Source organism: Sycon ciliatum, chromosome 5 (assembly GCF_964019385.1).
Source record: "Sycon ciliatum chromosome 5, ocSycCili1.1, whole genome shotgun sequence".
In the NCBI taxonomy this organism is placed as follows: domain Eukaryota; kingdom Metazoa; phylum Porifera; class Calcarea; order Leucosolenida; family Sycettidae; genus Sycon; species Sycon ciliatum.
The window spans coordinates 28,884,970-28,912,469 of record NC_088647.1 but is presented as its reverse complement, the minus strand read 5'-3'; the positions used below and the strand labels follow the sequence as shown (position 1 = coordinate 28,912,469).

The 27,500-nt window shown below is 46.5% G+C and overlaps 2 protein-coding genes across 2 annotated transcripts in view; both read right to left on the bottom strand.

Annotated features, from left to right (window-relative positions):
- Positions 1 to 12,310, bottom strand: part of LOC135818255 (E3 ubiquitin-protein ligase TRIM71-like) — a 22,817-nt gene extending 10,507 nt beyond the window's left edge. Inside the window, exons 1-4 of the mRNA XM_065331612.1 lie at positions 12,260 to 12,310; positions 7,967 to 8,551; positions 7,237 to 7,380; positions 3,627 to 3,767 (exon numbers count right to left, since the gene is read on the bottom strand). Coding sequence (XP_065187684.1) covers positions 3,627 to 3,767; positions 7,237 to 7,380; positions 7,967 to 8,551; positions 12,260 to 12,292 — 903 coding nt within the window. The 5' untranslated portion in view covers positions 12,293 to 12,310. The remainder of the gene's footprint in view (positions 1 to 3,626; positions 3,768 to 7,236; positions 7,381 to 7,966; positions 8,552 to 12,259) is intronic.
- Positions 1 to 27,500, bottom strand: part of LOC135818259 (uncharacterized) — a 202,863-nt gene that overhangs the window by 151,444 nt on the left and 23,919 nt on the right. The window lies entirely within an intron of this gene.

Below are 27,500 nucleotides of genomic sequence, written 5' to 3'. Positions count from 1 at the left end.
GCTGCAAAAATCATCCTGCGCAAACAGCAAAGCCGCGACATGTGAACAGCACTCTCCTTATCCGGAAATGCACTGGCAGTATCCACCTTAGCACACTGGATCGTCCCTGCTGATGCAGACGATACACGTGTAGGCTTGCTTTGATGTATCTTGTGATGGCCAGCATTTCGCATGGACGAAACAAAAGTTTGTTCCACCTGCAAACAGGTTTCCCTCCAAATGGTGAAGGTGGTGCTCATCAAATAATTGGTACTCACGAAGTTGCTTGTAGCACTGCAAGCTCTCCTTGTCATAATCTTTTCCCGGGGAATTTAACAGATAGTGCTTGACAGCCTCAGTAATGAAGAAAGGGATTTTAGTTAGGCGAGATAGAGACCAGCCAGATGTTATGTGTGAAAAGCTTGGTAGCTTCTTGTACGCTGCCATTACTGGCTTTGGTAATGCAGGCTTGTCTGCCTCCTCGTCTGGAACCCCTTCGCCAGCAGTACTCAAGTGGAGATGTTCACAGATGAGAAGGTAAAGATCACGTCTGGATACACGCCCTTGGTAGGGAATACTGTCTTTGCAAAGTTGGCGCAGCCCTTGCATGCGTAAGCGCATGAGATCCCCACAAGAGGTGGGAGCGCGCAGGACAGAGCTGGACAGAAGTGAATATGTGGCCCTTTCAGTAGCAGCATCAGCTGCTGTTTGCACTTGCCCTGAGCGGCGGGTTTTACAGCAGGTTCAGGAGTGGTTTCAGCTACTAGGTATACTGCTTGCACTGGAGACACCAGCGCCAGCCCGGCTGAAGCAGCGACACTGGCAGGAACATGGGCACTCTGCGCAGCACTGGTTTCGAGTGCCACTTGCACATCGAGCCCCTTGAAATAATCAGGAGCGACGTGCCTGGGCACTGAGATCGTAACCCTCTGCTCGCCTCCGCTGGAACAGAGCGACTTGATCCGCAGTCCAGGTTCTCTCACATTCTTTCTCCATTTCTCACGACTACTCTCGGCTGAACAACTCCAAATCGCTCTACAGTATCTCAAAGAATCAAAGCCTCCAGCAACAAGGACAAAGCGAAACAAAATAATTTGTCAAGAAAGCACAGCAGGAAGACGTGTCGTGGGCTGCGATGACAGCGCGAGCGCTCAGGCGTAGCCATCCAACGCCATTTTTGCACCATGGCAACACAACTTCGGCAATGAGTGTATTGGAAAAATCCTGGATCCGACCCTGGTGTGTGTGTGCATGCGCGCATGTGTGTGTATGTGTGTGTGTGTGTGCCCCCCCCCCCCCCCAGCACAAGCTGCTATGGCTTCTGCTGTAGCATCGCTATCATCGCCTCTGGCGATGGGCGTCAAATGGTCAATGGTGTGTGTGTGTGTGTGTGTGTGTGTGTGTGTGTGTGCATGTGTGTTTAGGTGTGTTTTTGTGGGGGGGGGGAGGGGTCTGTGCGTTGCCGGATGTGTCTTTTTGGCTCTAACTGGGCCCTCTAAATATCAATGTCGATAAGATAAAAAATTCCTTGTGGCTGATAGGAACATCACACCATCTGACATCGGTAACATTGTTTTTGTGAAAGGGAAGGCAACAGAGGATTTGCCCCTATTCCTCTCTACCTTGGTTCTGTTGCTACACCGGTTTACTCGTTAAAAGAGAATTGTGCCGGCGCAATGTTGAAGCACACAATACATTTTGTGAACTGTGATGTGTTTTTGTCCACAAAACCTGTCCCTGTGCACCAAATGACATCTAAACTTTTCCTGTATATCCTCCATCCTAGTGTATAGTACTGAGTGCTGGACTCCGCTGAAAGCAGACCTTGAAACCAGGCATTTCAACATGTTTTGGCCAGCATTGCCCTGAGGGGCTAGGTCACCTTGCCAGAATGCCAAACCTCCCAGATTTCCAATCAACTCCTGTTTGGACAGCTGCCCAATACATGTACTTGTTTGGATGTGCTCCAAGTAAAAAAAAACAGGTGATGGGATGCAGCTGCTCATGACCTCAAACTTCGGCTAGGGACATCCCCATAATCTGTCGGTCTGAGACGGCTAATGGCAGAATGCGGTGCTTTACGACGGTCATGAATTGGGCTTCTCCCCACAATGGCGATAGTCTGCTTCATTGTTCTGTTGATGATTCTTCTTCAAACTCCGCTATCTCGCTTGCCACACATGTCTGGAGGCGCGACACATTCTATCTCCTTGCAATGTAGCTCAATCCTGGTTTCTACCTGTTATCTGCTCTATAAGCTTTTCATCACCTTTGGCCACGAAATGTCATAAGTTGGCAGTGTGTGTGGTTCTGTGTACACTTGAGAGAGAATGGATGTATGCAGGTATGTGCACAGGTTTTTGAGTGCGTATTCTGTGGGTGGGTGGTTGAGCGTGTGTGAGTGTATGTTAGTGTAAGTGTGTGTTTGGGTGTTAACATGTGTGGACCAATGTATGAAGAGGAGAGAGTTTGTGTGAAATAACAGTGGTGCTGCCCAACAAATACAGGTTTTGCTCGCAACATGAGCCATTAGTTAGTAAGTGCTCATCATTGCAGCAAGAAAACCATTTCAATAAAATTGTATTACAAAGAGGTATTTACTTTTGTATGGGTTATAATGTGGGTATCCAATGACAACATAGTTTGTGTAAATTTTCCATGTATGTGTAATTGTATGTTGTTGATTACTCAGGGGTCGTCTGTAAACACATGTATTTACTTAGAGACGTCTAACAGGCGTTTGTGGTGGGTTCGCCTGCAAGGCGTTTCTAAAAAATACATTTCGGAGTGCATGCATACCATACCGCGTGTGTATATGCACATGATGTAGCACTGCTACAGCTAGTACAGGTAGGTGTTGAGATGCACTACACTGCACTACACCCGTCACGGCAGAGTAGACCATGGTAGACAGGGACACATACACAGCCATACGCTGTACTCCCAGAAACATGCGCTTGCATGCAGTGACAGCTAGCTACCAGCAGACTTGTAGGTGTGAAACAGGATTCTTGAGCCTGGTTTCAGGTTCAGGTGCACATGTACTATGATGTAGCCCATGACAGTATGACTCAGGTGCACTTGCTTTACATGTACATGTACATGCGGCCCTACAAGATTTGGTTCGTTATAAACGAAAACTGTTCGCTATAAAGCGTCAATTTTGTATGGGTTCAAACAGGGACATGGACAAGGGTTCGCTATGTCACGAAATTCGCTATATGTGAGTTCGTTATGAGTGGAGTCGACTGTACTGTATATGTGTTCATAGCAATGCTGCATGGTGTTTATTTCGAGTGGTATTACTGGGTGTTAGCGGCCGACGTGAGTTCCCTTCGGGAACGGACACGATAATTTTTTTATCTGCATTTTGGGGGGGCCTTGCTGGGGGTGGGGCCTTGCTGGGGGTGGGGGCTTGCTGGGGGTGGGTGGGTCAAGAAAGAAACGCCTACTAGATGTCTCTAAGTAAATACATGAATTTACGGACTGCCCCCCACCGTGTGCGGGTTTTCTCTTTTGTTTCTCTGGGCCTTTTTGAAGTTTTTCTGAGCAGCTGGCTTTACTGCATTGTTGATCAATTTTGCACGTAAAAGAGGCTACTGTTTACATGTAATCCTTACAACATGATTGGAACACCAAGACCATACCTGTAGTCGGTTGTTGCCAGAATCAGCAATGATCACTCGTTCATCATCTGTTACATGCACAGCTGCTGGGTAGTTGAACTCTCCACAGCTTGTACCCATCCGACCAGTCGTCTGCTTGAACTGGCCATCAACCCCATGTATCTAAGTGTATTGACAAAAAGGAATGCAATTTACAAATGTTAACACAACCATGCACCCATACATAGCCCAGATCCAAACATACATGTAGTAAACATTTGGTTGCAGTTCTATAGTGTGAATCTAGCGAAAAGCTCGTCCAAAAATGTCAGTCACACATACACACCCAAAGCGCTGTCGGCCGCCCCATTCCACTTGCACATCACCACCACAGCCAGGACAATTTAGTTGAGATATCTTGAGTCGGTTCAACCCTCGAGCTCAGTGCCAGGTTCTGAACCACCTCTTAGTTAGGAAGCAACAACCGACGACTCTACTTGTAGACGTTCCGGCCGTAAGTGCAGTGTTTGCGGCTCAAGTTAGCGATCCTACACTGAACACTGGGTCACAGTTACCCCTAGGCCCCAGCAAAGCAACTGGATTCACTACATTTCGGCCAGTGTCCCCGACTGACGTGGAACGACGGTTATGCAAGCTAGACGAATGGAAAGCAACCGGCTCTGACGACATTCCTGCTTCACTTCTGCGTGCCTCCTCCAAGTATCTAGCTGCATCCTTGGCGGAAATCTATAACAACTCCCTAGCCACTGGCGTATTCCCCGAACAATACAAGCTTGCCCAAATCTGTCCAGTTTTCAAGAAAGGTGATAAACACGCTCCCACAAACTATAGACCAATCTCCCTTCCTCCCATCGTTTCCAAAGTCCTAGAAAGAATCGTCTACGACCAGTTCCGGCAGTTCATGGTCTCTGCAGGTGACGTTATACCTGACGAACAGTTCGCCTATCGCTCCTGTCATTCATGCGGTGACGCACTGGCGCTATGCATTGACAGTTGGCAGCAGTCTCTGGACTCTGGCAACGTGGTTGTAGCATTCCTCGACCTCAGCAAGGCCTTTGACTGTGTCCTGCATGGTGAGCTCCTTCTGGAGCTGCAGCGCTGTGGAGTAGGAGGCACTGTTCTGCAATGGCTCTCCAGCTATCTGTCCAGCCGACCACAGCAAGTGAAATTCCTCCGTCAACCACCTGGAACCCCGTACACGGCCAATCGCGGTGTCCCTCGGGGCTCTGTGCTGGGACCGGCACTGTTCACGGTGTACACCAGGCGCCTACCAGCCTGCCTACAGTCATCCCTCTGCCTCCTGTATGCAGATGACACCAACATCTACGCTGCCGACCCGTCCCCTTCCACTGCCTCACAGACCTTGGAACATGATCTGACCCGTGTGAGCAGCTTTCTGGAGGCCCGTGGACTACAGCTGAACCCATTCAAGACGCAATTCCTGCTGCTACGGAAACCCAATGTACATGCAGACTGTGCCCTACAGTTTTGCAACAGCCGTATACAGCAATCGCAGCAAGCCAAGTACCTGGGCATCATCATAGATGAGCATCTGTCGTTTCAACAGCAAGTAAGTAACATTAGAAGTAAAGTTAATGCCAAGGTCAATGCAGTTCGCCGTTGCCGTCACCTTCTCAGTGCTAGAGCCAAGCAAACTTTCTATCTTGCATTTGTCCAATCTACCCTGGAGTACGCGAGCAATGCGTACGTGCACTGCCCGTGACAGACCACCTATAACGCTCGTATTAGCATCGCGAATCGGGCGATCCGCACTGCCTTAGCTAGACAGCACCTAACACCGTTAAATATTCGCTATGCTGCCAACCTCTATGTGTTTCTACATAGATGCATAAATGCTCGTGCTAGTCCCCTACTTTGACGACTTTTCACTCCTCGTGCTGTCTCATCATCCCGCACTGCTAGAATTACCCGTTCTCAGGAATCGCTCGGCCTGGTACAGCCCAATGCCAGATTGTATTTTGGCTATCACTCTGTATCTTATTTTGGAGCTGACCGATGGAACTCGCTCCCTGCCGCGATTCGCACCATATCCCTACCTGCTGCATTTCGCTCCGCTATCTTCACGTGACTAGGGCACCCTGTAAGAAGACCATAGGTCTGTGGGGACTGCCCTAGTAAAATAATAATAAATGATAAAAATAATAATAATAATCTTCACTAGTTTGAGGGAAAGAGACAAACGGGAAAAATAATAATAATAATAATAATAATAATAATGATCAGTCGGGGAAGTGAACTGCCTGAAAAGAGAAAAAAACGCCAGACCCACCAGGACTCGAACCTGGGACCCTGCTGTCATGAGCAATGCTCTAACCACTGAGCAATTTGAAGTTCTCCCAATCCTTTCCAAATAACCCTTTGTGACCCCAGCTCTTCTTCCACCACTCTCTCTCTCGCTATACTCTTCTTCACACTCTATAAGTTTGTGTTTTCTTTACAATAAAATCAGTTCAGTGACTGACGAGTTCAAGATCACAACATGGTGTCAGAAGCGGCTTGATTACGAATCCAGCCGAGTGAGGGGCAATGTAGTCCTCAAACTGTACTCCTCTTTACCCGTTTTAGCCCTCTCACTCAGGCTCTCTCTAGCAATTCTGGCTCATTGCAGAAACCGTCCATCTGCTGGCTCTAGTATCAAATACTCCAGTTATATTTGGCGTCTTCTTTACAATACAATCAGTTCAGTGACTGATGAGTTCGAGATCACAACAGATGTTGTATAGGGGCCCGGGAGAATTTCACAATTTCACACTTCCTCTCTAGTGTGGCATGCCCTAGCAAAAAGGGGTTAGGTGATAACGGACAGTTTTAACAGATGTGACAATACAAGCGTGCAGTGCTTGGACATTCAGCACTCGTATGTATGAGTGGCTATTGGCTACTAGTAGCACCTCTCTTTGTTTGTTGATTTTGCACCAATTCTAGTACTGCAGACGACCTGAAAGCATGTCCCAGTAACGCACACTTGCACTATCTGTTATCACCTATAGCCTCAGTGTCCTATGGCATGCCACACTTCGATGTAGAAAGCGCACATTTGCGACTGTTCTACCCTATTATAACATTATCTCTTCACCCGGATCATCCACTATTACCAACCACCACTGATGGGCTCTGTTGGAGCAAAGCAGCTGCCTTCAGGGTCTGAGATATCAATATCACAATGGAAATGTCCTCGTTGCGGTGGTGATGTGCAATTGGAATGGCTCGGCCAAGAAAACATTTAGGTGTGGGATGTCACAGGTATTCAAAGTCTTTTGTGATTTACAATAATCACCTTTCTCCAGTTTGATAGTTTAGAAAAAACTGATCACTTCTGAAGAGAAATGACATTCTGCTTATATCAACTTCTCAGCTCTTGTGTTCACTGGGTGTACAGGTAAACTGGATGGTGCAATTAAGTAAAATTTAGAATGTTGAAGAATTCATCCAAGGGATTGTCTACTACTGTTTCAGACAGTCTTGAGCATCTTCAATTTGACCAATTGGGATCCTTATTTTTCAATTCTACTAATGCACACACAGACCCTTCCGAGCAGGTCATCCATCAGAGTGACATTTATATACACACCGAAGTTGCCGGATAGCAATGTACTGTGAGTTCCATTACCTTTATTCTGTGGTTATCGACGTCACAGATGATCAGGTCACCAGCTTTGTTGGTTGCTAGTCCCCAAGGGCCGTCAAACTGATCTCTCCCACTGCCGCAGCTACCAAATGAATACCTTGATTTGCAGATCTGTGTGTAATCACGCTGCAATACAGGAGAGCAGTAAGAACAACACCAATCAACACTAGGACAATAGAGGGAGAAAGTAGTGATGTCAAACCTGGCTGGGTGGTCATACACTTCATACTTCGATTTCAAATTTTCATTGGCCTCATGTTTCGTATAAGGAGTAGATGATGGGATATACATCACCCTAAGGTGAGGGAACACATTTTTGACTATACAACCCTACAAAAATTGATCAGAATTGGCAGCGCTATCAATCCTCCGGAAGGTCTATGACAAAGCAGTTTCAAACGTTACCATGACCACAACATGAGGCAACAACAATGGAGTCGGCAGCAAAACGAACGAAGGAAAGGACTAAACTAATATCATTTGTAGCATAACTAGTCATATATACTCATGGTTTTGCCCTGCATAGTGAAACTCTGACTTGAACAGACACCAGTGTTGTGTGTATGTAAACTATAATCAACTAATGCATGATGACGTCATACACGTACCACTATACACCCAGTCATGCAGGGCAACAGACTGTAGGAAAAATTTAATACACCGTCGCATAAACTGGTACTTGTAAAAGTAAGCCTTTCAAAAGTAGACCAACCTGCCGTGGTGCAGATGCAGCTACTACTGCTGCCGCTGCTGATGATGCTGTTAATGGTGAAGGTGACAACGTGTTTCTGGGCAGGGTAGTCTGATCTGAGGCTGACCCTTGTCTGGGCACTCTAAGTCTAACCGGTGTTTGAGCTGAGGAAGCGCCGGATGACATCATCGGTGGTGTTGCAGAAGATGCACTGCGTGGTGATGGAGAGGACTGGGGAATAGAGTCACAGCTGTGTGAGGTAGTCGCCGTCAGACGGTGAGTACTGGCACCAGACGACTGTCTGGAGATACGTGATTCTAGCGCAGCAATGCGTGAGTCCACTGCAGCCGAGCGTGAATCCACTGCAGCCAAGCGTGTATCCACTGCAGCCGAGCGTGAATCCATTGTGGAGTTGATTGAAGCGAGAGTTGATGAGTGGGCACTGAGGTTAGTGTCGTTGTTGGCAACTCTCTCCCTCAATGCATCCATGCGGTTCACTTTCTCTTCCACAGCTGTCACTCGGGTGATGATTGCCTGCTGTTGTGTGGAAATCGTTTGCAGTTGAGTCAGAATGTCTGCAAACTGACTCAAATAGCGATCTGCCGACTAGACAGACACGCAAAAATAACACCATCCACAAACACACACATACACACACACATGCACACACAAACACACACATGCACATGCACATGCACACGCATACACACACACACACACATACACTATGGATTATTATGCTCTGTGTACACCCAATTGAAGCAATTCTACCCAGAAAACACAAAAATCCTGTGATGTGTAGTACAACAAGACAATTTCACATATCTGAAAGAGAGCATTCAATTATTTTGCAAGGAAGAATTCAAAATTGATGGAGTGGAGCAGTAATCTCTGTACATTGAGTAGTACTAACTGGTCACTGCTATTATGGATTTAGGAGTCTCGTCCGTAATTGTCGAAAAATTATAAAATCCGCCCTCGTGCAAAATTGTCTCTAAACCACCCACCCAATTTTTTCCATTAATATTTTGATTTTTCCCAATGCCCAGCTAGAAAAAAAGAAATCCTGACCCCAGGGTAGGGTCCAGCGGATAATGCCGGCACTATATTCGGCATTATAAGCCTATCCGAGCATTAGAACATTATGGAGCATTAGGCCACCCTTTCTTTTTTCGTTGTTTAACGTCCGCGCCCGCGTACATTTTTGCCTCCCACCGGAAAAAAAACAAGAAAGTAGTAGTACCAATAATATGCGAAGTTGTAAATACATGATTGTGTAGTTTCACAGTGTGCCGATCATGACCTTAAACTTATAATCTTGCCTCCCGGGCATGCCTTTGTCTTGTGTTCTTTTTCATTTTTTGTTGGCTTTTAAATATTGTACGGTGTGTGTCCTAGTAAAAATCCAGATGTAATGAATTCATGACATGCTAACTCCATGCTATGTACCTGTTTTGTTGGATTCATCAGGCATGTGCTCCAATGTACCATCAAAGAGTGTTGTTCTATGCCTGCAAGTGCCGTTAGACCCAGATACATTGTATATATCACATGCTTTACTGGTCAAAATGTTTGATTGGGGTTTCCAGTTTTTGGAATGGGCTTTTGTTTTTTTTCCGCCCTCCCGCGTACCTTTTCGCGAAAAAAAGGACGTTAAACAATGAATTAACAAAGGGTGGCCTTAGGAAGGAACAAGACGAGCATTATGTGAGGTTGAGTGGCATAACGAGTTTTATAGTGGATAATGTCGGGAAATCTCATGGTTTTTGGCAACAATCGGCTAAAGCCATGACTGCATGAGGTGCATGCAACGCCATTATATTGTACCGGCACATGACTTTGTGAGTGTAGACACCGTCACACGTAACACCTTTAGCGCTACATTTACCTGACCACATGCAGTATGTCATTGCAACATAAAGTCTTTATGTAGCAATGTCAGGTAAATGTACATGTGATGTAGCATGCCCAACGTTGCAATTGAGGCTGTTTATACTTCGAAGTGCACAAAATCCGTAACGATGACTTACGAGGAATTTTGTTAGAAATCATGGAGAGCCATGGATGATGGAGGAGACTACGTAGATCTACGCGAAGTGAATATCAAACTGAAACAGAGGAAGAGGAGTTTCCTGTTAATAACAAGTGTTATGCCATAGGCTCTGGCCATAGCATGTCTAGCGATACTGAAGTAAACACTAATCCATTGATAAAAATTTGGACCTGCATGAAGGAGCGGCTATAAGCGGATAGAGCTTACTCCAAAATTAATAGCTGCCTTTGCCGAGTCCAGCTCAGCAGGCTCGAAAAGAACTAGAATTTCTCATGGACGCAGCACCAAGTCGATTTGAGTGTTCAGCAGCGCATGTTTTACTTTCCTGGTGAAGCACGTATAGTTCGTCGTGGACGATTGTAATGCAAGGCCTAGTCAAGTGCTATCAGAAAAGAGGAGTATTGTGGCCAACCATTAAATTTTGTCTCCACGCAACCTCAGGAGAAAAAGACAGCGCAAGCAGAGGGTGTAGAGCGGCAAAATATCTTCTCACCACGTGTGTTCAGGATTTCCGCAAATGGGAGGGATCTCGATCTGAGATCGTCTCTCAGGAACTTGCCTCACGTAAGCTGTTTCAGATGAAGACATTTTTCACAGAGTGGAAGCAGTGACAGCTTGTCTGCAGGCGGGAATATCACTTCCCATGATAAGCTTCCAGCATCCAATTGATCACCAGCAATAATGGTCTCACATCCCACTTCATGGATAAGCAAGGGAAATGATTTGATACACCCACTGTTCAGCCACAGCCCTGCATCAAAGTTGCAATGAAGAGCAGCCAATGGAGACGCGATCATGTCTTATAGTGCTAAGAAATGGTGGAGCTCGTGAGAGATATTGCAGCAGCTTCAGAGGCAGATTGACTATATGCAACCTTTCCTGGGTGTTTGACAATGTGCAGCTTTTCTTCCATTTTTGTTCCAAACCAAGAGCATTATAGCCCTTGTTGGAGCATTATAATCAGCATTATCAGGTAGCTTTTGGAGCATTATGATTAGCATTATACAAACATTTTCAGAGCATTAGCCGCTGGACCCTACCCCAGGGTCACTGACTGCACCTGTGTCAGGTACATTGTACTAGTAGCTACTGTACTAGTTTGTTTTGTTTCTGGTTTTTGTTTGTTTTTGTTTTAGTAGGTCTACCAGTGGCCATGCACGTCCTACAACTACATGTTCATCATACTGGTGTTTGCGACACTACGAGTTCAGTCAGTACCCTGCAAAGCCAGTGCAACAACTGTATGAAAGTCACTGAAGTAAAAAAGTTTATGAAAATTGGACTCGGAAAAATAAAAAAATTATATTCCGCCAGCACCCCTGATCGCCCAACCCCTTTTGTATGAGGACGGATTTTTTAATTTTTTAATCACGGACGACCTCTTATGGCTCTGATCCACTACTTTATGTTTTCATGTTATCATTCTGGATAAGGGACCTATACAAATCTATAACAACCCCCCCCCCCCCCAGTTGATTACATAATTTCACTGGGCTATACTATGCATACTGCAGATGCATACTACTGCTATGTATATGTCACATGGCTGATGTCATGGGAACAGCCAGTCACCAGCCAGCATGTTATTGTGAGGCCTGTGTTTTCCAATACAATCATCTTGCACACGTCAGTGTTTTGCCTTTTTGAAGTGTAACAGTCCAGACAGCCTGCGCCGCCTCCACTGAAAGATCAGGATCCTTATCATGTGTAATATAATGTCATGCTGCACAGCCAGCTAAGACTTAGGGGACGTTCGAATTGTCTTCATCAACTGTTCGAACAAATTTTTTAAAGAGATTAGTTAAAGTGTCCCATTAGAACGGTTTCTGTCATTTTAGAGTTTTTCAGTCGAATTGTCTTGGCGATGATGACGTCCGATAAGATCGACCATCTCCGCGTACTACGTTACGTGGGCCATATCAAACTCTTCGGAACTAATCCACCCCTCCCATCGGATGAGGTTGTGGAGTTTCGAGGAGTTTGTTTTTCTGAAGAGGCCAATAAGGCCACCTCTTCAGAAAAACGAATCTCCTGGAAAAGTCAAAGAGTGACAATTTGGCGAACGTGCCCTTAGAGTATGAGTGTGTACATAGGCAAAGCCAGGTCTAATGTATGCTCTGGTAGCTGCACCATTCAGGCATGCATCAGCCAGTATTGCACATTTACATGTACACATTGCATGTATACCCAGCTAGGCTGTATGCTAACAGTACAGCACAGTGAGTACAATGTCATGTTATACTATGTGAGTACATCCTTACCATAGAGGGAAGTGAGATCTGCAGTAAGTGCATGTGAACATCAGCCGATGTTGGTCTAGATCCAGGATCATCATGCAGACACGACACGATTAGAGAACACGTAGTGGGTGATCCGAGCCCAGTCGATCCAGATCTGCTTTGCGTCGGCGACCCTCCGGAACTGATCTCCGCGTTCCATTCTCCAGCAGAACAGTAGCTTCAGTTGGGGAAGGCGGTCGTCCCACAAGCAGCGATAGCATCACCACTCCTAGAGAAAACACATCCAGTTTTTCGTCGTATGTTGTGCCCACTTGCAGGCTCTCTGGCGGCATAAAATAAGGCGTACCGGGGCACCGTGTCAGAGTTGTCAAGTCTGCACCTTGACCACCGTGAAGAGAGCGGGCCAAACCTACATCAGCTATCTTGGCTCTCCCTGCCGTGATCAAGATGTTGTGGGGTTTCAAATCGCGATGCAAAATGTTCTTGCCGTGTAGAAAGCGCAAACCTTCCGCCGTGTCGACAAGATACTGAAGGCTTTGCGCGAATGGCTCTCTTGGAACAACTCCAATTCGATCACCTAGCGAGCCGGCCATCAGTTCTACCACTATACACGGAGATTGATTGGGAGCAATGCCGATCCCGAGCAGTCGCACAATTCTTTCATGCTGCAGTCGCCGCATGACTAGGCACTCAGTGCCAAATCGCTGCAGAAGAGCTGCACGCCCGACATTGCCCTGTTGGAGTAAAATACTATGTAAGACCTTCACAGCAACAGGGAGACCCTCCAACTCACTTGTATACACAGTGGCATCCGAGCCACGGCCTATCTCGGGTTTGTTCAGGTCAACTTGGACGCGTCCCAGCCAAATTGAGTCTGGGACACCAAGTATCTCTTGGAGCTGAGTCTCAAAGTTGAACCTTGCCATTGCATTATAATAGTGTAACACACAATCGTCTTGCTCTCGCAACTGTGTGTTTGATTGTGTCTGCGAGTGTTCAGCACCTTTTTATGGCGTTAGACGTACACTGCATTGTGTGTGTGTGTGTGTGTGTGTGTGTGTGTGTGTGTGTGTGTGTGTGTGTGTGTGTGTGTGTGTGTGTGTGTGTGTGTGTGTGTGTGTGTGTGTGTGTGTGTGTGTGTGTAGTCTGTAGACTACAGACTGAAGTTTAGTCCCGTTCCGCACTGGGCTATGCATTCCCGTTCTCACCTCCCTGTTTGCAGTCTACAAATACAATATCATGTAGAGGGGACGGCTCGATACTGGGACGCTTTGACAGCCAAATTTGTATAGACCCAAACGGATCATCAACGTTGATTTTTCACTCGAAATATGTTTGTGGAAGGAAACTGGCATGTTGAAGTTTGCTCTGGGGCCAGAGTCAATCGAACTGAGCCACTCCTTTGTGTTGACCCATTGCCTCCAAGTTGCCCAATTTTTCGCTTCAAAAAAGTTCAAATCAGAGGTGGCTCCAAACCGGACACGTTTTAGAGTGCACGTCAAATTCACTCTGGGTCTGAAATTAGGTAATTGCTATCGCTCCACGACGGCCAGTACAGAGTAACAATAAGCCTTGTGTGTGCTTCCATTAGTTTTGATTGGTATGCGGTGCTTTATTGGCGAGAGGCGAGCCGCTGTTTACCTGCGACAAGAAGTTGATTTTTCGAAAGTCGTAAAACTCAAGTCGCAGTGCGAAGCAACACGTCAAAAACTCACCTGCTTGATATGGCGCTTCTGGTCATCGCAGAGCCATGAAATTTTGGCTCGGAGTATAACACATCGTAGTCTCACTGTGACATATGTTTTCTAATCAAAATACCTAGAGAGAAAGTGAATATTGAGTCCGTTCCGGTTTGCAACCTATGTCCTATTTGAAACCGTCCCCTCTACAGGTGCAGACATGAAGAGCTAGCTGTCTCTCGCCTCAACAGTGGGTGAACGTTTTGATCGCAATCGGCCACCGGTACCGCAAACGGCGCAGCCGCGTGCCGAAAACGCCCCGTTCGTAAGCATTTCGGAAAGCAATCCTCCAGTAGATCTACCCAGTGCAGTACCGCATAAAAATGAAGCTGTCATGGATCATGGACAGCTAGCCTAGCCTGCCTGGCTAGCTGGGCGGTCGACCACAAACTGACTGGCGAGTGGCGAGTAGGCAGATACATGTATGCCTGTACATCTGTTGACGTCATCAAACAAAACAAATCCACAATACAGGGCACGAAACCATGGAAACTGTTGGTTGCTCCCTAGCCCTAGTCAGATCCCTACGGACCCTAGCCTGAAGATCGTGCTATCCACTGAGTCTGTCAGTGTCAGTGAACTGTCACCTGGTCACTGACTTGGCTTGACACTCGACGCCAGTTGACGGCATGACGACTGCCATCCAGGGCACACGCCATACCCGTCGAGCCTTCGACCGGGCAAAGGTGCAAGAAAGCACCGGTCCCTGTTCAATGCACAGTGTTTCGTGGAATTTATCTCTCATCAGTTGAGCTGGAGTAGGCTGAGAAAGACTGCGCTTGAAGACCACTACATGTACTTGTCTTTCATCGTGCTCTCCAGGCCATAACATCTATCAAGGAATCAAACAAACTTTACCAGGTGTTTCGAATCCAGCGCTAATCAATCCAAAGATTCCTCGCGAGTTACTAGAGAGGTTGCGCATAATGAAATTTCCACCGGCCGGGTTCGAGTAACGAAAGTTGCTCCGAAGATCCGTCAAGACCGAAACAGAGCAGATCTACGAAAATACTTTTCGTTACCTGGAGTACTAAAATACTGATATTTTACAACTCCCTGTCTTGACTCTTCGCACCCGCGCGGCCGCCGCGTCGACCCACTACTACGGGTAGGCCTTGACAGATTATGCTAGCATAATTTTTCGCATAATTCCTACCAAAATCGAATAATCGCATAATTCGAGGCAAATTGCATAAATTGGAATAATCCGCCTGTTCGCATCAAATTCGATACAGTTGTACATGTTCTACAAGTACAAGTACAAGTAGATCATACTAGATGCACCAGGAAGTCGTAGGTTTACGACTCCTTTGATAACATGTCCCATCCACTACAATCAGTGACGGTCGTAGCTTGGTCGGACGGTGCGTTGACCCCGACGAACTTTTGCTACTACAGTACAACGCCCTCTACAAAAAATTCCCCTGTCATTTTGCATGCACAGAACCATCATATACAGGTACACTGTACCTGTACATAAGCAGCATATGTGAGCATAATTTGATAAGGTTTAGCATAAAAATAGCATAATCCTGCAATTTTTTCAGCAATGCGAAAAGCATAATTTCACGAAAATATTAGCATAATCTGTCAAGGCCTAACTACGGGCACTACGTTTAGTTCACGCGTTCAAGTGTGCGCAACCTCATGGTTTACGAATACCGTATTATCTCTATTATAAGCACGGTCCTTTATTTTTTCAATGTACCTCCGCGCCGTGCTATTACTGGAGACGTTCCTTTATTGGAGACTGTTCCATTATTATTTCAACCTCATTTCAGAGGCATGTTGCCATGCCAAATTCATGTCAGACACACGCATTTCAGGGTTTTTTTTCGCCGGTACAGATATTATATGAATTTACACAGTGTGCTTATAATGGAGACTGAGCATTTTATTTTTTGAATGCCGCCCCAAGGTGTTCTAATATTGGAGACGTGCTATTATTGGAGACTGTGCTTATATTAGAGATAATACGGTATTCGTTAGATTTTTCGTTAAAAATACTCGTATACGTCGCTACGAATTTCCGTTGTGTGCAACCTTTCTATGGACTTGCTTGTGTGAGCTGAGGAAGGGGCTAAAGGAGCATACAAGCTTTTAAAGTGATGTTAGAGTAATTCATCTCATAGTACAGAATATACTACATCATCAGCAAATCAAGTACCAGTACATGTAGTCTCTTTGATGCATATTCTAGTATCATGTCAAACAAATGTTCGGCTAGGAGCAGGAGTGAGGAGAAACCAGTAAGGTAGACCTATATCAACAACACAATTTTTAAAGGTGAAAGGGAACTACACAGATACACGGTCAGTGACATGGACAGATACAGAGTCAGGGATACGGACGGATACACGCTCAGGGACATGGACATTCACTGGTAAAGGGACATGGTTAGGGGCAGGGACAGGAACAGAAACAATTAGGAATCCGTAATTTGGAGACTGCTAGTGAAGCGTCGAAGCTGGCAAGTGAAGTGAAAGTTGAAGAGAGTTGCTCAAAGGATGAAAATCATAACTTATGACAGTGCTTGGACAAGATACAATCTTGCTACATGTAGCTAGAGACCAAAATGAATATACATGTGATCTATACGCAGATCTAGTTCTCGCACCCGCTCTCAAGTGTCCTCTTCCCTTGCTCTTCCGACAGCCAAACGTCGCTATGGTTTATTTTCTGTCACTTTCCTTGGCTCTGACCGCTGGAATGCCCTCCCAGTGGAGGTCCGCTCAAGTTCTTCCTTGCATACCTTCCGTAATTCTGTTCTTCATTTTTTAGGGTACCCTGTCAAAAGGCCTTAGGCCTGTGGGGATTGCCCTATCAAAAATTTAATAATAATAATAATAATAATAATCGTAAAACTGTGGAGACAATGTGCAATAAAACTATGAAAAATGTGAAGAAATTGTGTAGAGAAAGAAAGGGATTCAAACAAGTTTTCGTACAACACTCATTAGGAATCGTCGTCGTACTAAAGGACACTGAAACAAAAATTGAACTATTATAGAAAATCTAAGTTAGAGAAATAACACTAAGAGCAACAACAGTGAAATTTACAAGTGTGAATTTTAACAATCAAAGCGAGAAATGAACAAAGGAGAAAGGAAGGAAAGACAACGTGATAACACATAACAGCAGTACATTACACCTAGAACATTAACGGCCAAGCTTGGCCGCACTAAACACGACACGTTACTTGAACAATTTCAACCCAATTATACTATCTTTCTGTACACACAAATTAGGCTTGTACAGACGCTGACAGATAGCTTCCAACACCTTTAACTGTAGTCCATAACCATGACGACCACGGCACAATACAGTGAACGAAGAGTCGGAATACGCACCGCAACAATCAGGACTAGCCAGCAGATGATTGTACACTGAAGACTTGCTACCACGAAACCTACGCACAACACTAACACTCTCACCGGCACTCTCACCATCACTCCCATCACTGCTCTCCGACCCACTGCTCCCTCCGCCGTCCGTTCCATCCTCCGCTTCCTCTGTACTCTCTCTGTCTCGTCCATCCCGCCTGACCGGGTCCATTGAACCCAACTCGGCCGTCCCCCTGCTATCACGTCCCTCCTTTCGCCCTCGTCCGCTGAGTGCGTAGCTTCTGTTGTAGTTGGCTGTTGATCGTCTTGGTCTTTCAATTATGGGCTTGGATGGTGGATTAGTTGTGGTTGCTGTAGATTGCCTTGTTGGTGTTGGTGTGGGAGTTACTGATATGCAAGGTGGGTCTTTTTGAGTCGGCATTTGTAGTGTTAATGCAGCTGTCAGTGTTGCTCGCGATCTGCCACTGGCAAGCTCCACTGCCGCAAGAACCGATGGCGGAGGATCAGGAGGAGGCAGTGGGACCGGGACCGCAAGCGGCACCGCCTCAGCCAAAGCCGCCGGGGGCACTGACGAGGGAACCACCGACGGCCGGAGCAAAGGCGGCAACACAAGCCGACCCGATGAGCCACCACGCCCATTCTCCTCCACCACCGCCACCAACGACGGCGGAGCAAGCACAGTCTGAGAGCCAGGATCCACGGGTTGTGTAGGCAACGGCTGTGTGGTTAATGGTTGTTTTCTAGGTCGCCCTCGCTTCGGTCTTTGTTGTTGTGCGCAAGGTGGAAGTATGTGACGTGGTGTGTGTTGTTTGATGCGTGCGTTCAGGTGCTGAACAGTCCTACCAACATACCGACTAGCGCATTGTCGGCATTCAAAGTTGTAAATAAGATGACTAAGGTGAAGGGCTGGTAGGACATCCTTCCGCACCGTAAACGCACGCATCGTCGTAAAAACTGGCACAAAGTGTACTGCATAGTATGTTCGACGAACAACGGACTTGACTGCACTACAAACTTTAGTCGACTCCTGTCCTTTCCAAGGCAAACATAAATAGAAAGGTGTTGGAAGCTATCTGTCAGCGTCTGTACAAGCCTAATTTGTGTGTACAGAAAGATAGTATAATTGGGTTGAAATTGTTCAAGTAACGTGTTGTTGTTGTTGTAGAAGTTTATTTAACGTCGCACCACAAACAGGCGATTTCGCCTCCTTTGATACATGTGGACGACAGAAGGAATGAGAGAGAGAGAGGGGGGGGGACAGAAGTATGGAGAGAGGAAGGGTAGAAATAAATAAGCAATCAACCTCAGGGCTACACCAAAGCAAAAACGGAATGGGAACATACTATATACAAAATAGCTTCATACATATATTGCAAAACACGTTTACTATTCTTCAGTCCGCTATACCACAGAAACACACTAGCCGAAAAGCATTTAAACGGAGCCATGATGCGCGTCGTGTTTAGTGCGGCCAAGCTTGGCCGTTAATGTTCTAGGTGTAATGTACTGCTGTTATGTGTTATCACGTTGTCTTTCCTTCCTTTCTCCTTTGTTCATTTCTCGCTTTGATTGTTAAAATTCACATTTGTAAATTTCACTGTTGTTGCTCTTAGTGTTATTTCTCTAACTTAGATTTTCTATAATAGTTCAATTTTTGTTTCAGTGTCCTTGAGTACAACGACGATTCCTGATGAGTGTTGTACGAAAACTTGTTTGAATCCCTTTCTTTCTCTACACAATTTCTTCACATTTTTCAATAATAATAATAATAATAATAATTTTTCCTAACGATGTGAACGGTTGCACTTTCTGAGCTCTGATGAGCAGAGCTTCCTTAGCGTTGCTCAATGGCTCGTCCGTTCAGAAAATTGAACGTTTTGTTCATTGTAATACTTATTTCAATAATGGTTGGAAATGGGGGCCAGGGGGCCCGGAGAAAGCGCTGGTCGGAGGAGGAAGTGAGAGTGTTGGCTGAGTGCTACGCAATTGCGACGCCTGGAGGTGTCCAGTCCCGTGGGTACATGCGACGGATGCACGATGCTTGGTGTGGCAGGGGCCTGGAGAGACAGGTAAGCGAGGTAAATTTGGCCAACCAGTTGCGAGAAATTCGGAAGAGCGGACGACTCTCCTCCGCCGATGTCGAGGCCATTCGTCAGCAGTGCACGGCAGAAGAACCAGCAAGGACGGAGACCAGTCCAGAGGCGTCTCGGGATGTGCTATGTGAGGAAGCCATGGTGACTGGAGCGCTAGGCGACCGAGGCCTGGCGGGGTGCTGCGGTGGTGCTGGTGCTTCTGCTACTACTAGTACTACTAGTGCTACTACAGCTGGTGCAGTTGCTGCTGCTGCTGGTGCGACTACTGCTGCTGACATGACACCGCATGGCCAGGCTGTGTGTGCTTGTGCATGTGGAAGCAGTTCACCCCACGGTACGTGTACATGTGAGTTACCTAGTACTAGTGATGACAGTGATGACAGTGATGATGTGGCGTGTGGTGTTGAACCCAATCTACCGACTGTAGAAAACGCCACCAACACTGATGCTGAGCAGTACAACCTGGAAGATGAGCTGCTGCCCAAGGAGATTAGTGATGTAACGGAGGAGTTAGAGAAGAGGTATCGTGCAGAGGTCGTGGCCGACATGGCACAGCGACAATGCCTCCCTAATCCAACAAAAAAGCATGTACAAAATAAATTATTATACAGTGTTACCGCCATGGTCAACTCTCAGCTCAGGCTTGTGTGTCGCCGGCTATTTCCTGATGGTGAGGCGTCGCTCCATGAGATCAATTGCCTCGTGTATGCTGGTGCTTGCGTTTGCATATCGACTATCCAAGGCAGTCAGAATCATCCGACTGGCAATGCCAAGCAAAACGGAAGTGACAAGGACCATCCGCCGCAGTGGCAGATCCGATTGACAAAGGAAATCGATCAACTCCGCTCGGATGTTTCCCGACTCACCAGCATGCTACGATATCCATCGGAGAAACATCATGACTTCTGGAGGAGATATGAAGTTGAAGTCGGAAACACAGACGAGTTGGAAATGAAGCTACAGGGAAAGAAAGATCGACTTCTTGCGCTAGCAGCCAGGATGCGTCGATACCGAGAAAATGAAAAGGCCAAAAAAGCCAACAAAATGTTCCAAATGAATGAGCGTGCTTTCTACCGGACGCTTCGGGAGCCTGCACACTCTGTTAGTGGTGCTTCAAATCGATTGGAGACGCCGCAATTTCCAGAGGCGGGTGAAGCCACCGAATTCTGGAGTGATCTTCTGTCTACACCTGCGCCGTTCACCGCTGGTGAGTGGTATGTAAGGCAAGCAGAATATTATGAAGAACACGTCCCTGTGCAGAGTAGCGCAGTTATCACCCAGGACATCCTGGCTGACTGCCTGCGCAAACTAGCCTTGTGGAGGGCTCCGGGCCATGACAAGTTGCATGGGTACTGGTGGAAGAGGCTGACAAGCCTGCACTCTTACCTTCGGAGAGCCTTCCAGAGGGTGATAGATGGCCACAGTGACATTCCGGGATGGTTGACGTCTGGCGCTACTACTCTCCTTCCTAAGACTTCTCCATAGGCCTTGACAGATTATGCTAATATTTTCGTGAAATTATGCTTTTCGCATTGCTGAAAAAATTGCAGGATTATGCTATTTTTATGCTAAACCTTATCAAATTATGCTCACATATGCTGCTTATGTACAGGTACAGTGTACCTGTATATGATGGTTCTGTGCATGCAAAATGACAGGGGAATTTTTTGTAGAGGGCGTTGTACTGTAGTAGCAAAAGTTCGTCGGGGTCAACGCACCGTCCGACCAAGCTACGACCGTCACTGATTGTAGTGGATGGGACATGTTATCAAAGGAGTCGTAAACCTACGACTTCCTGGTGCATCTAGTATGATCTACTTGTACTTGTACTTGTAGAACATGTACAACTGTATCGAATTTGATGCGAACAGGCGGATTATTCCAATTTATGCAATTTGCCTCGAATTATGCGATTATTCGATTTTAGTAGGAATTATGCGAAAAATTATGCTAGCATAATCTGTCAAGGCCTACTTCTCCACCTTCGGCAATGCCCAAAGATTATAGACCAATTACGTGTCTTCCGATACAGTACAAGCTCTTTACCGCCGCCATATCGAAGATTATGTGGCAGCACATCAATCAACATGAAATACTTGCAACGGAGCAGCGCGGTTGTGCAGCAGCTGGTCTTGGTTGCAAGGAGCACCTGATGGTGGATAAGATGATTCTGGAGGATGCCCATACGAAAGGGCGAAATCTGGTCATGGCATACCTGGACTTCAAAAAGGCATTTGATAGTGTGTCGCATGAATGGATTCTACATGCTTTGACGATGTATCGATTCCACCCGTCTTTGGTCACAACTATTGCTCGTAGCATGCAGAACTGGAGAACGACAATGCACATATGCGACCAGGGAAGATGTAGGGCCACTACCGGCAACATTTCAATAAGAAGAGGCATATTTCAAGGTGACACATTATCCCCGTTACTGTTTTGCCTGGCGCTAAACCCAATCAGTTTTGAGCTCAACCGATTGCCTTTGGGATACAGAGTCAGCTGCAGAGACGCCGAGTTGTCTATCAATCACTCTTGGTACATGGACGACATTAAACTCTATGGGAAAACTACAAAGGATGTGACTACCCTCGTGTCTACCGTGTGTGGCGTTGGTGATGACATCGGCATGAATCTCAACCCGGCCAAGTGTGCCGTGCTGCACGTCAGGAGAGGAAAACCAGATGAAGGATGCTCTATCCAGGTTGGCGATGAGACCATTGCAGAGTCGCTACGACTCAATGAAACTTACAAGTACCTTGGAGTAGTGCAAGCAGCCATGATACCTCACCCGCAGCTCAAGACGCAACTCACTGCAGAATACAAAAAGAGATTGTATTTGCTTCTTAACAGTGGATTGAATGCGCGAAACATGATCAAGGCCATCAATACGTATGCTCTGCCGGTTATGACATAATTATAGTTATGGAATCGTAAATTGGACCGAGGCTGAAATCAAGACCACAGATCGAGCGACAAGATCAGCCTTGACTGCGTCTGGATTTCACCACCCCAAAGCCTCAGTCAACAGGCTCTACATGAAGAGGGGAGATGGAGGCCGGGGCTTGGTCTCTTGTGAGGATATGCACGGCCGGAGCATGTGTGGCCTGGCCCGCTACATGAGTACCAGCCCAATAGACAGAATAAGCCTGCTTTATCAGTATCATCAACAAAAACCTACAACAAAAAGCCACTCGATAACTGCAAAGGCCGCTAAGTTCCTGTCGAGTTTGGATCTGCCAGCAGCTGGACCAGCTTTACCCAATAATAATAATAATAGCACATTTCGCGTAGTAGAGCACTAAATAAAGAAATTCAGTGTTTTTTCCGCTTCTGTCTTGTGAGCATCATCAGCTAGGTGTAGTAGCTGCTGATACCGATTTCTCGCCGGGTGTCGAGCTGCACAGTTTCCTCCAGTCTGTCTTGTCTGCTGCTTGCTGTCGGCACCTGGAAAGGTCTTCCATGGTCTTCATTGGCACACCCAGCTTATTCAGCTGAGCAACCAGACTTGTGGCCAGTGTCAACCTTGGCCGTCCACGAGGTGCTTTGTTGCCCTTGTCAAAATAGCCGCTCATGGCTACTTGCGGTGGCGTGTCCGTGTCCATCCGTAGCACATGACCGGTCATTCGTAGTCGCCTACATGCAACTGTGTCTGATATAGGGTTGCTCTTGGTTCTGCGGTATAGGTCGTCGTTTGAAATTGTGTCTGGGTATCGTATTCCAAGGAGTGATCGCATTTGACGCCGGTGGAATGCGTCTGCCTTGGCCATTGCTGTTGACGATAATCCCCAGGTCTCGCAATTGTACAGGAATGTCGGCAGTACGATAGCGTTGTACAGGCGTAAGCGTGTCTTCTCCGCTACTTTATCTCTACGCAGCCATAGGGCGTACAGCTGGCCAAACACGCGAGAGGCAAGTTCCATCCTGCGCCGAACATCCTCTTCCTCCCCCATCAAGGAGCCAAGCTGCCTAGATGTCCGCCAGCTCTCGGAATCAGGTGACACACGGATCCACTCTGTTTTATCTGGATTTACTTTTAATGACCAATCGTGCAGTGTGTCTGCTATTACAGGCAGAGCATTCTCAAGCCACAGCCTGCAGGTTGAATAATAGGAGATGTCATCTGCATAACCCGTCTCTGGTGGTAGACTTGCGTCGCCAGCAGGGCGGGGCGCGAGACGAGTTCTGCATTCCTGTAGTGCAGCCTCCAGATAGCAGATGAAGAGAACTGGGCTGAGACTGTCGCCTTGTGGTGTTCCAATAGTGCTCTCAAACGGTTCAGCTGTGGCACTTGCAACCTTAACAGTGATAGTTGTGTTGTGGAGTAGGTGGTGGATGAGACATGTGCAATCTGGATTGGTGATTGCAGACATCACCTCCAGCAGCTTCAGGCGGTTAATCGTATCGAAGGCCTTGGACATGTCCAGGCCTAGAATGTGAAATTGCTGTCGGTAACGAATGGCTCTTGCAGCGATCCACCGCTGGGTCCATACCACGTCCGCTGTACTACGGCCCGGGCGGAAGCCGGACTGTGTAGTACCAAGATGACGAGAGAGTGCCCCGGATTCCGTGATGCGCCGAAGCACAATGATCGATATCACTTTGCGGATAGAGTTTAATAAAGTGATGGGCCGCAGACTGGTTACAGGACCCTTGGGCTTGTTAGGCTTAGCGAGAGGTATGAGTATTCCTGGTCCAATAGCCGTCGATAAATTGGCACCCTGCGAGAGCGCAGCGTTGACGAAATTTGCTATGACCGGCGCTAGCACCTCGGATCCATATTTCAGGAGCTCTGCTGGGATTTTATCTGGACCACAGGCCTTCCCGTTTCGCAGGCGCTTGAGGGCAGTGGCGACTTCAGATTCGGAGATGGGAGTGGCGAGGGAGTATGGTGATGGCGGTGGTATTTCACCTGCTGTTTTGGCACTGAATTGTGAGGAGAAGTGATCTCGAACTCGACTGGCCTTGTCTGTGGCATGAGCAAGAATACATCCATCAGCTCGCTCGACAATCAATGGTGATCGTTGTCCACTACCACTCTTTAGCTTTACCCAATAAGCATACCATTAAACAAGCGTGCGCTGAGCGAAAATCCAAAACACTTTCCACTATGCCGCTGCATGGGAGATATTGGAGCCGATTGGAGGAGAATCGCCTAGATAAGGAGCTTACCTTCATGTGGTTGAAATCAAGGACACTGAAACCTTCAACTGAAGGCATGATTATGGCAGCACAAGACCAATCCCTCAAAACGAAAAATTACCAATACGCCATAATGAAGTCAATTGCTCGAACTGATGCCAATTGCAGGCTTTGCAAGGGCAGCTTAGAAACAATTGACCACATTGTCAGTGCCTGCCCAGTTCTTGCTCGGACCAGTTACATTGAACGACATAACCGGATAGTAAAGTATGTGCACTTCGAAATGTGTAAAGCACGAGATCTACCTACTGGTGCTTCACGATTCGACCACCAGCTCAAGGCACTGGTCAAGAGTGATCAGTATCGCCTCTATTGGGAGTATTCGGTCCCAACTGACCTGAAACTTTCAGCAAACAGGCCCGATCTGCTCCTTGTTGATGACAAGGAGCGCATCGCCTACATTATAGACATCAGCGTTCCTGGTGAGAACAACATCAATAAGAAAATGGCTGAAAAGCGCTCGAAATATTATGATTTGAAGCGGGAGATTTCGAGGATTTGGTCCCTCAACCAGGTTGACGTGGTCCCTGTGGTTGTCGGTGCCCTGGGAGGCTTGGTGGGGGAGACTCCTCAATGCCTTCGGACTGTGCAGGGAGGAGACCTGGCTATTGTGCAACAGGAGGCTATACAAGGTTCGATTAAAATACTGAGAACTATCCTTAACATGTAGATGCACCTCTGCTGCGTTTGCATGTTCAATAGCTAAGAGACTTGAATAACGACTGATAAAGACTGATATTTCCTTTGTTACTACTCCCTTCATTGGTTGATGTATTTTGCCTGTCGCTGCAAATTCTTTATTATTGTTTTGATGTTGGAGTTCGGATTGAGTTTCTTTCCTTTCTTCCTCTTCCTTCAACTAGTTCTTGTCCCTTTGGTTTTTAGGTTTTATTTATTTATTTGTTTTTGTTTTTGTTTTTTCACTTTCTTTTTTGCTGTCCCACCCATGGAAATATTTCCCGGTGGGTCTGGCTTATCGCCTTCGAAAGAAGTGAATAAAGGAGAAATAATAATGTAGAAGAGAAAAGGACATATGGATACGAGTTAAGAGTAACTATCCATCACTGTAATATGATACTATATACAGTCAGAAAGTGCAATAACTAGGCACAAAACTGACAGTGTACTGAAACATTCGACGTCCTGACACCTAGCTTCAACACATCTCCGTAGCGCTAACCGACAGCCTTCCAACTTGGAAGGTTCAAGGTTATGGAAAGACCAAAGAGGGGAAGGCAAGCGCAACGAAAACGAGCAAAAGCTACAGTCCCAACGGAACAAAGAATGTCGATTGTTACGGAGGGTGGGGGGGGGGATATTTATGACCCACCCAAGCTGGGTGGTGTGCTGCTTTGCTGCTTCGAATTGTAGTTTGACCGCTTTGTCAAATATCGTACTGGTCTCGTCATCGTCCAGTAACAATCGACATTCTTTGTTCCGTTGGGACTGTAGCTTTTGCTCGTTTTCGTTGCGCTTGCCTTCCCCTCTTTGGTCTTTCCATAACCTTGAACCTTCCAAGTTGGAAGGCTGTCGGTTAGCGCTACGGAGATGTGTTGAAGCTAGGTGTCAGGACGTCGAATGTTTCAGTACACTGTCAGTTTTGTGCCTAGTTATTGCACTTTCTGACTGTATATAGTATCATATTACAGTGATGGATAGTTCCTCTTAACTCGTATCCATATGTCCTTTTCTCTTCTACATTTATTTATAGCTCAACATCCGAGTTTCAAATAATAATAATAATAATAATAATAATAATAATAATAGATCTATGTAGATCTACATGCAGTAACTGCACTTGACCAGACCCGGCTCTGACCCGACTGCAAGAGTTGTGCCGTATATCTACGTGTACGTTTGCCCGGTTGGTTTGAAATCCTAGATCAGATACAGAATGCATGTCTATAGAAATGAATAAGGCAGTAGATATGCATACGGTACAGTTGCTGGTGTATTCATAACATGAACATGTTTAGACAGTGTGCTGAGAAGAGAAGCCGATATTCAATACACTGGGATATGTGCATTGAATTTTGTTTGACACATACATACACACACACACACACACATACAACCACACACACTCACACACACTCACATACACACATACACACACACACACAAACACACGTAAACGCACACACACTCACGACGTACACAAACATACGTACACACTCTCTGACACACATGCACACACACACACACACACACGCGCGCTTGGTGCATCTAGGTGGCCATGAAGTGGAGACCCTAGGTCGGCGGAGCTCCCCAAACCTCACCACCACTGCCACGATTCAGGTTGTGCGTGCTTCCCCTAGCTGCATCTCATGTTTGGCATTAAAGTGGTCTTTGTAAAAAATAAAATAAAAATGAAATAAACACGCTCACACACGCACATACACACACCACCCTATGGCCGGCCGTTAGGCTCCGGCGGATTATGCTCGCGAAATCAAGGAATTATGCTCTTATGGATTCTCGCATTATGCTCGTAAAATCCTCATATTATGCTTTGGCACCCGGGGATATATACCGGTATTCACTTAGTTGTACATGTACTTATGGAGCCTCAAAGTTCGGGAAATTGTGCCTTTTTCATACTTGCAAGTTGCAAGTGTCCATACATGTACATTAGTACAAGAAAAACCATGTACATGAGTATCCCCATACCAAGGTGTCCATGCATGTACATGAGTATCCCCATACCAAGGTGTCCATACATGTACATGAGTATCCCCATACCAAGGTGTCCATGCATGTACATGAGTATCCCCATACCAAGGTGTCCATACATGTACATGAGTATCCCCATACCAAGGTGTCCATGCATGTACATGAGTATCCCCATACCAAGGTGTCCATACATGTACATGAGTATCCCCAT